Source organism: Myotis myotis, unplaced genomic scaffold (assembly GCF_014108235.1).
Source record: "Myotis myotis isolate mMyoMyo1 unplaced genomic scaffold, mMyoMyo1.p scaffold_m19_p_2, whole genome shotgun sequence".
NCBI lineage: Eukaryota > Metazoa > Chordata > Mammalia > Chiroptera > Vespertilionidae > Myotis > Myotis myotis.
Window position 1 is genome coordinate 64,445,442 of NW_023416324.1, and position 13,189 is coordinate 64,458,630.

General features: G+C 45.7%; 1 protein-coding gene across 1 annotated transcript; it reads right to left on the reverse strand.

The window, feature by feature from the left end:
• Positions 1-8,669: 8,669 nt before the first annotated feature.
• On the reverse strand, positions 8,670-9,071 carry LOC118677135 (fatty acid-binding protein, heart-like). The gene has a single exon (XM_036351943.1). It carries the CDS (start codon positions 9,069-9,071, stop codon positions 8,670-8,672), a length of 402 nt encoding a protein of 133 aa, XP_036207836.1.
• Positions 9,072-13,189: the final 4,118 nt, after the last annotated feature.

A 13,189-nucleotide genomic window follows, 5' to 3' on the forward strand; every position in this document is an offset into this window, starting at 1 on the left:
GTACAGCAGCTCACTCAGCAGCTCCCTTTGCTCCCCTCCGATAAGAGGCACAGAAGTCTTCCTGTGATTTTCCCGAAGCGTCTCCTCTGTGTGTGCTTCCTGGGTAACCTGCCGCTCTGTCTGTTTCTGTGACACACTATTGGGTGGACTCAGGCCTAAGGAGGCAGGTGGCCGACGGTAGGTTCACATCCTGCCAGGTCGCAGGGAAGGTTTGGATTCTTCTTTGGCTACTTTACAAATCTGTTGAGCAGCCAGCCAAGGCAGGTCCTCCCTTTGTAGCACTAGTGTACTGGCTGGGCAAGCAAAGCAGCAGCAGCCAATGGCCTCTTGCTATGTCAGCCTCGGCTTTGGAACAGGACGCTGTGTTTCCCTGTCCAGAACTCCGGGCGTTTCACTGGCTCTCAGAACTTTCCCTAATTCATTCCTCCGCTTATCAAATTTCAATTGAGCATCTCCATCTGCCAGGTACCAAGGATACACAGTGGCCAAGGCACAATCATATCCTAAGGTAGCTTTCTGTAAATGGAGGAGGCTCACAGATGCTGTGCACTGAACATATATTGTTTTTGTCTATCCAGCATTCCTCCCCAACCTCTTGTCTCTCCCCAACAGCCCCCTTAACAGCCTCCTCCTTCCTATGGGAAGTTCTCATTTCCAATTCCAAGTGGTCTGGGTAGAGCACCAATGGTAGTCATTTTCTTCCATCCCCAGGACACCATAGGAAGTTGGGGGCAGGTGACTCAGACTTGACCTCCAGGCCTGTGGCCATAGTGATTTTATCCCAGGAATAAACCTATCAACTCCAGCCAGGCCAATCAGATGAATTCCCTGGGGGTTAATTTGTGGTTGCCTGGAGAAAGCAGCTCTGTTTTCTCTGAGGTCATTGGGATGATGTCACCCCAGTACTCTCCACAGTCAGGCTCTCCCCCAACCTTACCCTCACCCCCTACTTTCTACTGCATAGAGGATGAGGCCCATACAGAGTGAAGCAGAGCCAATAGATAAAGAGAATGAGGAGAGAATGTAAATTGACCAAAAACTTTGAGGCCCATTCTACCCTGGCCATTGCAGTTACCTGGCATGATGAATGCCCCCTTTCCTCTGTGTTGAGTTGGTTTTCCATGACCCATAGCCAAAAGAGCCCTAACTAGCACACAGTGTGACAATTGCTGATGGGCGTTAACACAGCTGCTGGGGGAACCCATGCCTGACCTGGTCCTGCAGAATGAAGGAGGACTTTCTGGAAGCAGTGACATTCAAGCTGAGGCCAACTACTTTTCCAGGAAACCTTGAGCTTGAAAAGGGAGGGTGAGTGGTTTAAGAGTTTCAGGTGGAAGAACGTCTTGTGTGAATACCTGGAACTAAGCAGTACAGTGGGGCCTTGACTTACGAGTGTCCAGACTAACGAGTTTTTTGAGATACCAGCTCTCTCTCCGCTGTAATGGCCTATTTGAGGAATTATAAGGACTCTGGTATGCCTGGAGCGAGGAGTGCACAGACAGCATGAGGCCAAATGCACATCTTGCCAAACAGCATTGGAACAATCACTGAAAAGAGGACTGCTCTACCCCCTCATGCAGCAGAAGTAGAAGAGAAAGATGGTTTCTGCCCTCAAGGAGCCTAAATTTTCACCAGGCATATTGGACACAAATATGCACAAAGTTAAATCACAACATACAGCCACAGTAAGATGATGTACAAAATCAGTGACTATAAGGTGGACTGTAAGGAACTTCATGAAAATTCTAAGAGAAAGATCACTGGGGATTGCAGACAGCAGGGAACATTAGCACTGGGCCTAACGAAAGGGCATGGTGTGCGTGGATGAACACACATCAGGTTCAGTGCCGGGGACCAGTAAGGAGACCAGCTGGGTGTTTCAGGGGGTTGAGTTAGAGAAGAGTGGGGAAAAGTTTGGAATAGTAGACTTTAGACTTTATTATGAAAGAAATGGGGAGCCACGAATTGCTTTTGAAGGTAAGGAGGGGTCCGAAACAAGTTATCTTGTGAGATAACAGGTGAGACTCCCATTATCCCAGAGAATGGGCTCTCCCACCACCATCCTTGCACCCAGAGTGCTCAGCCACATTCATTCTCAGAGGAAGTATGCAGCCGATGCCCCAGCAGCAGCAATAGCAGCATTGTTGGAGGACAGCGATGGATGACAGAGGTGATTATGCAGCGAGGCATTGAATTGCTATAAGTTACACCTTCTGTGTCAATATGCAGAACTGGTTTGACTGAATTCAATGAAAAGAACACCTGAGTTGAGGAACACAACACATTTTCTGGTGTGTTGGCGTGACACCAAGGACCCTGTGTAAATGCTTCTACTTTTCTTTTTTCCCCAAAATAACAGTTCCATTGTTACCCAGGTAAGTCAGAATAGTCAGCTGGCAGAATGCCAGGCTAATGAGGCTATTTACTCTAGTTACCCTGATATGGGTCAGCTGGGCTCCCTAGACATCCCCCAATGGCATTTAGCTCAACAAGTGTGTGTCGAGGGTCTATACATGCCTGGTAGTGCAGTAGATAGAGCTGGGCATGCTGAAATGGATACAATAAGATTCCAGCACCAGAGCGCTGAACCCAGGGGGGATGAGCATGGGCTTGGGGGACAGAAAGTCCTACTTTCAAACCCAGCTCTGCCATGTTCTAGTTGTGAGATCTTAATCTTGTTGACCCTTGCTTTTCTTACCTAGACAATGGGGATAAGAGTATTTTGGAAGATTGTAAAGTGAAAAGAGACATTTATGTGTAAAGTACTTAGCACAGTGATTGGTACATAGGTGTTCAATAAATGATGCCTGTTTATCATGCAGCTTGGAAAGTACAGCACCCCGGGTCTGTATATGATGCTAGGGAAGCACAGTGGGGGAACAGTTATCCTAACTTCAGGGAGTCCAAAGAAGGCTGCCTCGAGAAGAGGGCATGTGGTGGCAAAGGAGGAGTGAGGAAAAGAGAGGAGAGAAATTCCAGGCAGAGGTAACAGCAGTGCCCCCTGACACCTGGGAGACTAGCACAGGGCCAACCCACTGCACAGCTGCGAAGACAATTCCAAACATGCCATCTTGCTGAGCGGTGAGCCTGACTTTCACCTGGATTCTAGAACCCCAGAGCGCGGCCGCCGCCGGGCTATGTGTCACACAGTTGTCCGTACTTGGGAAAGGAAGCGGCTCTGTGCTGGATCCCATTCTTCCCCGACCCACGGTCTAGCACGTGTCTGTTCTTTCTTGTTCTCATCAAACTGGGACTGACTCCTGAGGGCAAGAGAAAGCTTGGGAGAATTGTGCTAAGGAATGTCTCCCGGTGGCCTGACGTGGTTTTTAAAAACCGGAAATTGGGCAATTAGTAAAATATCCTGGTGCTCACAGAGCAAGGCTTTCTCTAGGCCCCTTCTTTCATCTGTGGCTATTGATGCCCTGGAGAAGGTTGCTTTGGGAGCCCATTGTTATGCCTGAGTTCCAGATGGGGCAATTAAATGTGGACAGTCGGACTGTTATTTTAGTTGCCTTTGGAGAGGAAATTTACAGTGCTTGCTTGTCCTTTTCAATTTCCCCCGGTGCAGCTGTTCCCCCCTCACCTCAGAGGAGACAGGGCCTTGGTGGTGGAGGGAGCTGCTCGCTGGGCTGGCTTCTGCAGGGGCCATGGCGCCTCTGGATGAAAAGCTCAGCGGAACTCCAAGTCATTATCGTGATCAAGGACCAGGGGGACGGTTCAGCGTGCAAATGCAGATGCTCTCTCGGTTTCCGTGATAGATGTGTTCCCGGAGCCAGTGCAGCAGTGTGTTGAATTCTTTTTAAAATCTGAAAGACCTGCAGGCTCTTCTCTCCTTTTCTTAAATCCATTTCCCTGTTGAGATGAAAAAATGTAATACTTTTCAGCTTACTTCAGACTTTCTTCAAAAGTATTTCTGGAAAAGGATCCTTCATGTGGAGCATAAGAAAACTGTCAGAGGAGGCGAGAGAGCAAGGTTTTAAAAACACGTTAATGGACAGCCATTATGCTGTAGGGAGTTCCCCCAGGGAGCAGAAAAAATACAGGCTGAGGAAGTCAGGGGCAGACAGACCACAGAAGCTATGGATTAGGGGAGGAACATAATCCAGAGATACTAAAAAGACTGGATACAGAATGAGATGGGAAAATAATACCAGCCAAGATAAAGAAGATTGCCAAGGTTTGCCTTAGGAGAGTGCTTGAAAATATAGGTTTTGGAGACTGGCAGACCAAGTTCAAAGGTTGACTTTCCTACTTGCTGGCTGTGGCATTGGACAAGTTAATTTTTATGTGACTCAGTTTTCCAGGCTATAAAATGGCCATAAAAATGACATCCACTAAAGTGGTTGTGCTAATTAAATGAGATGATGTATGTAGCATGTCTGCCTTATTATCTGCTATGCAATAAGTGTTCAATAAATGTGATCTATTATCTATTATTGCAATTATTACTATTATTATTATTACTAGAGGCCAAGTGCATGAAATTCATGCGAAGGGGGGTGGTGTGAGGGGAGTCCCTCAGCCCAGCCTGCACCCTCTCCAATCCAGGACCCCTTGGGGATGTCAGACTGCCTCTCGAAATCCAGGACTGCTGGCTCCTAACCACCTCTGCCTGCCTGCCTGACCACCCCTAACTGCTCCTTTACTGGCCTGATCACCTCTAACTGCTCCCCTGCTGTCCTGATCACTCCTAATCACCTCTGCCTCACCCTGTACCCAGGTCCCAGGATTCCCTCCTCCAGCTGGTCACAGGCACCCAGAACCCGGGCCGGCAGCTGCAGGGGACTGTGGGCGGGCGCTTTGCCTGGGCCGCAGCCTCAGGCGCCCGGGACCTCGGGGTGGGCAGCTTGTCCCTCTCCCAGGCCACAGCCTGACTAGTCCCCATTCCTTTCTCACGAGCTCATTTGTGCCTGGCTGGACCCCCATTCCCTCTCTCCCCAGTGTTGAGTGTCTGAGCAGTTACGGCATGATGGTGTGACAACATGAGGATGTGATGACCATTTGCACATTAGCTCTTTATTATATAGGATTATTACTATTATTATTAGCAGCAGCAGTAGTAGTGTTATTATCACTGGCATGGGGGCACAGATAGATACATGGACTGTTTTTGAGGTGGTTGCCAATCTTAGTTCCCATCCAAGTGTATATGTGCATGCACTTTGTCAACCATGCAGGCGCCCTTCTCTCTGGATTTAATCCCATCGCTGGGATTTCCTCACACACAACCCAGGTTCCTCTGTGGCCCGTTGGCCATGCCAATGCGTTGCTCATGGAGTGAGCAAAAGACTGTGTCCTATTAGCAACATGGGCTCCACGCAGGAGGGCCTGTGATTCATTTTCATCTCATGGGTTGCCTTGCCCCAACTCCAGGGCTGGGAAGCCCCAGGCTGGAGGCTTGCGCTATGAGCACATCTGAGTCATGGACAGAGTATGAAGGAAAATGAGCAGTTAAATAAAACCTCCAGAGGGAAGCAATGGTAAGCACCGTGGTCTCTTCTGAACTTTCCCAACCCACCCTCTACAAAAGGTGTCATAAACCTGCAGGAGTGACTAAGAGCTGGGACAAAGGCAAGCCTGTTACAGATGTCCCCGAAACTCCAGGAGCAAATCTCTTTCCCCCTCCTAAATAACACAAGAACATTACATGGCATTAACAAGTTTCCCAGGACAGGAACTTCTAGTTTATTACTTGCTCACATTGTCATCAGAAATTAATTTTGTCCCTGAAAGACAAATTGGCTGGTAGCTTATGAAGTTAAATGGAAAGAACAAGTACGCATCTGTTTCTTCTGCATTTTGTCTCCTTGGTGTCTTACATATAAATGAATCAGAGTGTTCAAACTTAAATTAAGATCTTTGGCTAGATAAACAGTTAAAACTGGTTCCCATAGCTACCTCTCACACATAGCTGTGATTGCATTATAATCCCCTAGTAATCAGCTCTAAATGAAAGAAAGATGATAAGGGTGCTCTTTGCAGTTTTCAGTACTGATTTTTATTAGCTCTCAATCAGGCCGGGACTGCTCTGTCTTTCATCGCATTGTGGTAGTGTTTGTAGAATCATTAGAGTAATAAAGCGTAGATCTTACTGAGGTGCATTTTTCCTGAGGTGTTTTATAGAAGAAAAACTCTGAAGATCACACTGGCTGGTACAAGAAAGATTTGTTTCTGAGACGAAAGTAAGGATGTAATGTATGCCATACTCATTTATTCTTCACCGGAGTCAACACCTAGTGAATTATCCAGCCTGGGTACCACAGCCACCATGAAACCCTCTTGGACTCAGGCGGCCAAGTATTACCATAATAGAGATTTGCATGTGTTGAGCCAGTTTTGAATTTGCCTTGTTATCCTTCTCCAACACGCTTCCCGTGTAAAGCCCTCACATTACGAACGCATTAGCCACAAAACCGCAAGCTTTGCTTTTCCCAATGTGATTTCTTTCGCAAACTGGTATAATCCAATAAAACATCACGCCGCACCAACACTGAAGTATTTATTGCGGAATAAATTTCAGCTTAAAAAGTGCACATGCCCCCCTTCCTTCTCGTATATCACAGAGTGGCCGGTCCTTTTCAGCTTCACTGGGGTTGGAGACCGCTAAGTGGCGAAAAGTGGCAACTAGAGATGACGGCTCTCTGATGCATCCCTGCATTTGTTCTGGAATTTTCTAGGCCCGTCCAAGAGATGGTAGCAGGGAAAGAGACTTACACTGACTTTCCCACGTGTTGCAGGATTTTTCGCAGATTTTGCAGGTGTGCTGCACATTTGCAATTAACAGAATACTTAATCCGGACGTGCCTCTCCTTTCCCACTGGCCTCATTATAGCCGGGGTACATTACAATGCATCCCACTCTACGATCCCCATCAAGATGCCTGCTTGTTTTAAATGCTGGATTTTATGCATTTTCTGTTTATATTAGGCCGAAAGTATCCCTATATTTTAGTAACAGACATTTATGCTCATCCACAGGGTAAGAAACAATATCATGGAGCAGTATGTAGTCCCTGAAAGAGTTTATAGAAATGTGGTGGCTTTATATTTAATTTTAAGTTACTATATTTTAAGGGAAGGCTTTGCCTGAGGTAATTATTACAGCTTTCATGCCCACGCGGCGATACTGTGCATCTCTGCAACCAGCAGATCGTTTGGAAGATCCAGGTGGCCAGAGAGTTAGGTGGTGGCACCTTTTCAGTTTCTATAACATTTGAAAACATATGTGTGGGGTCTAATCTGAAGATAGAATTTTTAGAGAACAAGAAGAAATCACTTGATTAGGGTGGCTTAAGGTGGTAAGGACACCTTGTTTTCATTTTTAAAACCCTTCTGAGAAAAACCTCATTTACTATTTATATTAAAAAACATAAAAGCCTGCATTCAAGCACTGGTTCTCCTTTCTTTTATAAAAATAAAGCAAATAAAAATATTTTGCTGATGATGGTGTTTTTGGTATCTGTTTGCATGTTGGTACTTAAATGCAATATGTCTGGAAGATGTTGCTATTTCACACTACACGCACAAGAAAGAGCAAATTGTAGGTCCTGATTATCAACAGATAACAAGACATACTGTATATAAATAAATGCTCAGTCTCCAAACCCGTTATTGGATTAGCTATACAATCACGTCTCAGGCTGTAAGCCTGTGCTGACAAATGAACACTTTTCATTTGGCTCAAGGTCCTCATCAGCAACGGAACTAATTTTGCATTCTCACTCATTAAGTGAATAAGATGTGGAAAAAGCTGTCTGCTTTTTGAAGTGTAAATTTGCTGCTACAGGCTGTGCAGACCAAAGCGCTTTTGAAGCAGGCAAATGAGATCATCTCTAGGGACATGCGAACCTCACAAAGTTTAGGTCATTTCTGTTGAAGGGACGGGGTGCGTGCAGGCACACTCACCAACGTTCATGTGATTTAGGTGGACATGTGCATTGGGCTGTGTGGGTGTTCTTGGGTGTCAATGACGGACGCTTTGTGTGAACCTGGGAGAGAAGTAGGAGCACGGGCTTCATCTTCTCCAGAAGCCAAGAACCCATGGAATCTAGGTGCTCAGCCAGGCACACGCTGGGTGTTCAATGATTAGAGAGGCCGAGATGGAATGACCAGGGGTTGGCACTTTAAGCAGGCAGGATTCTCAGCCCTCTGCCAGCCTTGAGAAGGAGCAACACGGCCTCTGAGCTTTTGGTTCAGAACCTCCTTTAGGCGTGGGCTGTTCCATGGAGACATCAAGATAAAAGACAAGCACTGCTGGAGCTGGTTTTAAATACTCTATATGCGGAGAACTCCACCTTCGTATCTCTAGCACGGACTTCTCATTTGAGCTCCAGACTCTTTCCGTTCTTTCTCTCTTTCTTCCTTTCTCTCTTTCTTTCTTTCTTTCTTTCTTTCTTTCTTTCTTTCTTTCTTTCTTTTTTTTTTTTTTTTTTTTTTTTTTTGCCTTGGCTCTGCTTTATTGACCTCAGAGCACTCTTTGGATGCAGTTAAAAAACAAATACCATGGGAACTGGAACTGGGTCCAGGATGGTGCACCTGGCCCCAGAAGAATTCCTCCCCTCCCCCCAAGGTGGATTTATACACAACGCCAGAGGAAAAGACGAGGTGATCTGGCGCTGAGTCCAGGGGTAGCCAGTTGGCAGAGGAGCAGTCAGTGAAGCAGTGGGCAGGTCATGCCTCTTTCTCGTAGGTGCTCGTACACACTCCAATGCCATGGGTGAGCGTCAGGAGGAGTTTTCCATTAACGAGCTCCCGCACAAGTTTTGTCTCTTGCCTGTCCCATTTCTGCACGTGGACAAGTTTGCCTCCATCCAGGGTCAGAGTGAATTTGGCCTTCCTGTCATCTGCTGTTGTCTTGTCAAACTCCACCCCCAGCTTGAAGCTGATCTCCAAGTTCTTAAAGGTGCTTTGTGTTTTTATGGTGATCGTGTCCCCATTTATTTTGATGATTGTGGTAGGTTTGGTCATATTGGCCACCTGCCTGGTAGCAAAACCCACACTGATTGACCTCATGTAGTCATAGAAATTCTTGCTGTCCACTAGCTTCCAGGTGCCCGAGAAGGCATCCACCATGGTGAGGCTGGGCTAAGCCTCCAGGGGCTGGCCACCCATCCCCCAACGTGCGGAAGTGGAGTGGGCAGCCAGTGGTGCCAGGCTAGCCTGCGTCAGTACGGATGCCTGGCCTCCCAGTCCCTGCCCCCAGCTGCGAGCTGTCAGGACCGGCTTTCTTCCCTGGGCTCCAGTTTCTTAAATGCAACTGTCTGCTTGGTCTATGTACTTAATTATATCACAAAATAAAAATCATGGGGCTCTACCCTAAAACATTTCTATTCCCCATTCCTCCTTATTTCATAAATTGCATCAGCATCTTCCTTCTCACGCAAGCCAGAAATTTAGAGTCATCCTTGATTCACCCTTTTCGCTCACCAATGAAATAAAACCTATCAACAGTCATGCTCGTTTTGGAAACAAAATATATCTTAAATCTTCTTGGACATCTAGCCTAGGCAAACATCATCTCTCATCTTGACAATGACACCAGCCTTTTAACGTGCCTCTCCACCTCTACTCTAACTACCCTTCCTCCCCATTCATACTGAACAGAGAGTAATCTTAAAACACGTGTGTCTTGTGTTGAATTGTGCCCCTTCCCCCATTAATATGTTAAAGTCTTAACCCCCAGCAACTCAGAATGTGCCCTTATGTGGAAATAGAGTAATTGCAGGTGTAATTAGTTAAGAGGATGTTATCCTGGAGTAGGGTGGGTGCCTACCCAATATGATTGGCGTACTTATAGAAAGAATGTCATGTAGAGAGAAAGAGAGACAGAAGGAAGATGATGTGAAGACACAGAAGGAACACTTTCTATAAGACATGCTAAGATTGCCAGCAAACCTTCAGAAGCTAGGATGGAGGCATGGAACAGACTTTCCCTCACAGCTCTCAGAAGGAACCAACCCCATTGATATCTTGACCTGAAACGTCTAGCTTCCGGAACTGTGAAACAATAACTTTCTGTTTAAGCCACTCAGTCTGTGGTTCTTCGTTATGGCTGTCCTAGCAGACTAATGTAGTGTGGATTCATATCCCTCTATTACTTAAAGCCCCAGATGGCTTCTCGTTTTATTTAGATTCAAATTCAAAGTCCTCATCAAGAGTGACAAAACTCTTCATGATCTGCCCCCCACCCACTGCTCCAGTTTCATCTCTCAGCTCTTCCCTCCTCATCTTCAGCCACACCAGCTACTTTTCTGTTACTCAGTCACAACAACCTCTTTCCCTTTTCATGGCCTTTGCACATGTGGTGCCCTCTGCATGTACTTGCCTCCTCCTCCACTGTCTTTGCAGGCTACCACCTTACCCCTCAGGTCTTAACTTACATGTCATCCCTCCCACCTCTGCTATTACTCTCTGCCTTTGCCCCACTTTTTCTTTTATGACTAATTATCATAGTATGTACTTACTTTATACTCCTGTATACTTTAAAAAATCTATACTATAAGGTCCAGGAGATCATGCCAGTATGGTTCATCAGTGCACTGCCAGTACCTGACATAGTGTCTGGCATAGACTAGGTACTCAGGCTGGCATGCATTGGGCACTCAATAATTATTTGTTCAGTGAATGAATAAAAGGAAGATGCTTAGAGAAACACCTCTCCCCTAAGCCTTTCTCTTTTGATCACACTTGGAAAAGAATGATTCTTTCACTGGAAGCATTTGTTGGTTTGTCCCTACGTTGGAAATGATCACTTTTTGAGATCTCTTCATAGTCTCAAGATTATCTCTCTGGAATGAGAGGACCTGATCAAGAATTTTGGTGGAGGAATACGACAGGAAAAATGGGCAGTGGGTCAGGTCTCTGCCCATTAATTGCATTATAATGTTTATGAATTATCTCCCAGAAGATCATTGCCTGGGCGAGCCAAAGCGTACATTGTTATATAGAAATACTCCACGAGCTTAGATTTTGCCAAGTTGAAAAATAGGAAGTTGTGTGGGTGAGTGTGAAGAGACTGCTAGCTGTCCACCAAAATCTGTCTTGCTTTTTTCCTGGGGACACAATTAAATTACATTTCCCAGCGTCTCTTATAGCTAAGTGTGGTCATTGACTGCATGCTCTATACTGGTACATGGCAGAAGTGAGGGATGCCATTTCCAGGCTCAGCCCAATGAAAATATCCCTTGTGCACTGTCTACGAGCTTTCCTCCCTGGTTTGTGCGCCTATCAATGCCCAGCGGAACCCTAGAAACCACAGCTGAAAATGCAAAACCACAATCAGCTTGGGTCTCTGAAGAAGAAGACTCTCTGTAGAGACCTGAACTGAGCAGGCAATCCTATTAAGCAGCTCACATGAAGCCACTAAAATTTTAGGGTCTCTCTGTAACTGCAGACTAGCCAACCCTGAGCCCCATGAGGGCTCAGGAAGTGAAGGAACTTTTAGAATTGACTCAAGCAGGAATGTCTGCTCTCTCACGAGGCAACTGAGCCACTCAGAAAGGGATTTGGAAAGAAACAATATAATAGCCCATTCTTCTAATGTTCCATGAGCGGAAGGAGATCAAGGAAAAGATGACATCTTAGAGTTGCCTATAGAGTTCTCTTAATGTTTGCCACACATCTCTGCACACCATGGCACTCCAGATTAATTCTCTGTCCTTTCTGATCATGACCCATCTTAATAACATTGAAAAGACTTTGAAACCAATGGTGGGAAGACAAAATATGTGAGGTGAGCACTATGGACTTGGAAGGGAAAGAAAAGGGCAAACAAATTCTGACTGACATTCAGATGTTTGATCACCTTCTCATGGTTGTATCTGCATTGAGGGTGGTGACTGTGTCTTATTGATCTCTCCCAGCCTAATGCTTGGCAGATCTTTTTTTAAAAATATATTTTATTGATTTTTTACAGAGAGGAAGAGAGAGGGATAGAGAGTTAGAAACATCGATGAGAGAAACATCCATCAGCTGCATCCTGCACACCTCCCAATGTGGATGTGCCCTCAACCAAGGTACATGCCCTTGACCAGAATCGAACCTGGGACCTTTCAGTCCACAGGTCGGCGCTCTATCCACTGAGCCAAACCAGTTACAGCTTGGTAGATCTTATGTGTTTAATGAATGAGAAATGAGTAAATACATTAGCTTGTTTGAACCTCATGAACCATATGAGGAGATAAGGCTTTATTGCAGACAGTCTTATTTGCCTACTGGGGTCAAAACCATTCCTGTTTCATTTTCCTTCTTCCGGTAGATGGAAGAATACACTTTCTAGCCCCCACACAGTTAAGTGGGGTCATTCTCTGGTTCTGGCCAAAGGAATGTGAGTGAAAATGACACAGCAGGAAAGGCCTCTCCTGCTTTTTCTGTGCTGCTATAGCCAATCCTGAGGTCCTGTGCTGATGAGGTGGAGCCTCTGTCAGCCCTGCCGGACTGACTTGTGTTGGGCATGTGGAGTGAGTTAGGTTATTACACATGCTATACTCCAGCACAACCTGGCCCACATGGACTAACACATTTACCCAACAGCAACATCCCCCTCTTTAATTTATGTGCCCAGAAGCTCAGATTTTGCCAGTTTTTCTCTGGATGGCCATCAGCCACAGAGGCAGCTAGGCCCCTCAGAGCCTTAGGGGTGAAATGGGGGTGGTGTCAGCTGATTATGGTAATCTGAATCCCCTCAGCCAGTGATCAATCACCTCAGGAGGTATAAGCCAGGTCTGATCAATATAATGTCTAGGGAATTCTGCTGGGGTTTGTTTTGGGCAGTTTTCTTTACTTATAGACCAGAAGACAAGAATGCTTCCATTTCATTATAGGGCCATTGTTTTAGGAGGATGTGAGGCTTGAAGCTGCTATAACCATCTTGTGGCCATAAGGGAAAACTGGCCAACTGGAAAAAAGAGAAATCTATTTTAGGCTACTTAGCTGCATATTCTGTTTCTTGCACCTCAGAGCATCCAAACAGATTACCTCCATTTTATTGAAGAGGAAAATGAAGCTCAAAGAGTATAAATGATTTTCCCAAAGTTTCTTGGCTTGTAAATAGAAATCAGGCTTGTAATTCCAAGTCTTCTCTTTATATTGTTCAAGGGACAGCAAATAGATTCTTCTCTCATCTGCCCAACTAATTAATTGAGAATGGCTACCTAGAGAGTTATGTTGAGGATATGTTAATTTAAGATCAC

Coding starts and splice junctions, on each gene's coding strand:
- LOC118677135 (XM_036351943.1), bottom strand. CDS start 9,071: ATGGTGGATGCCTTCTCGGGCACCTGGAAGCTAGTGGACAGCAAGAAT.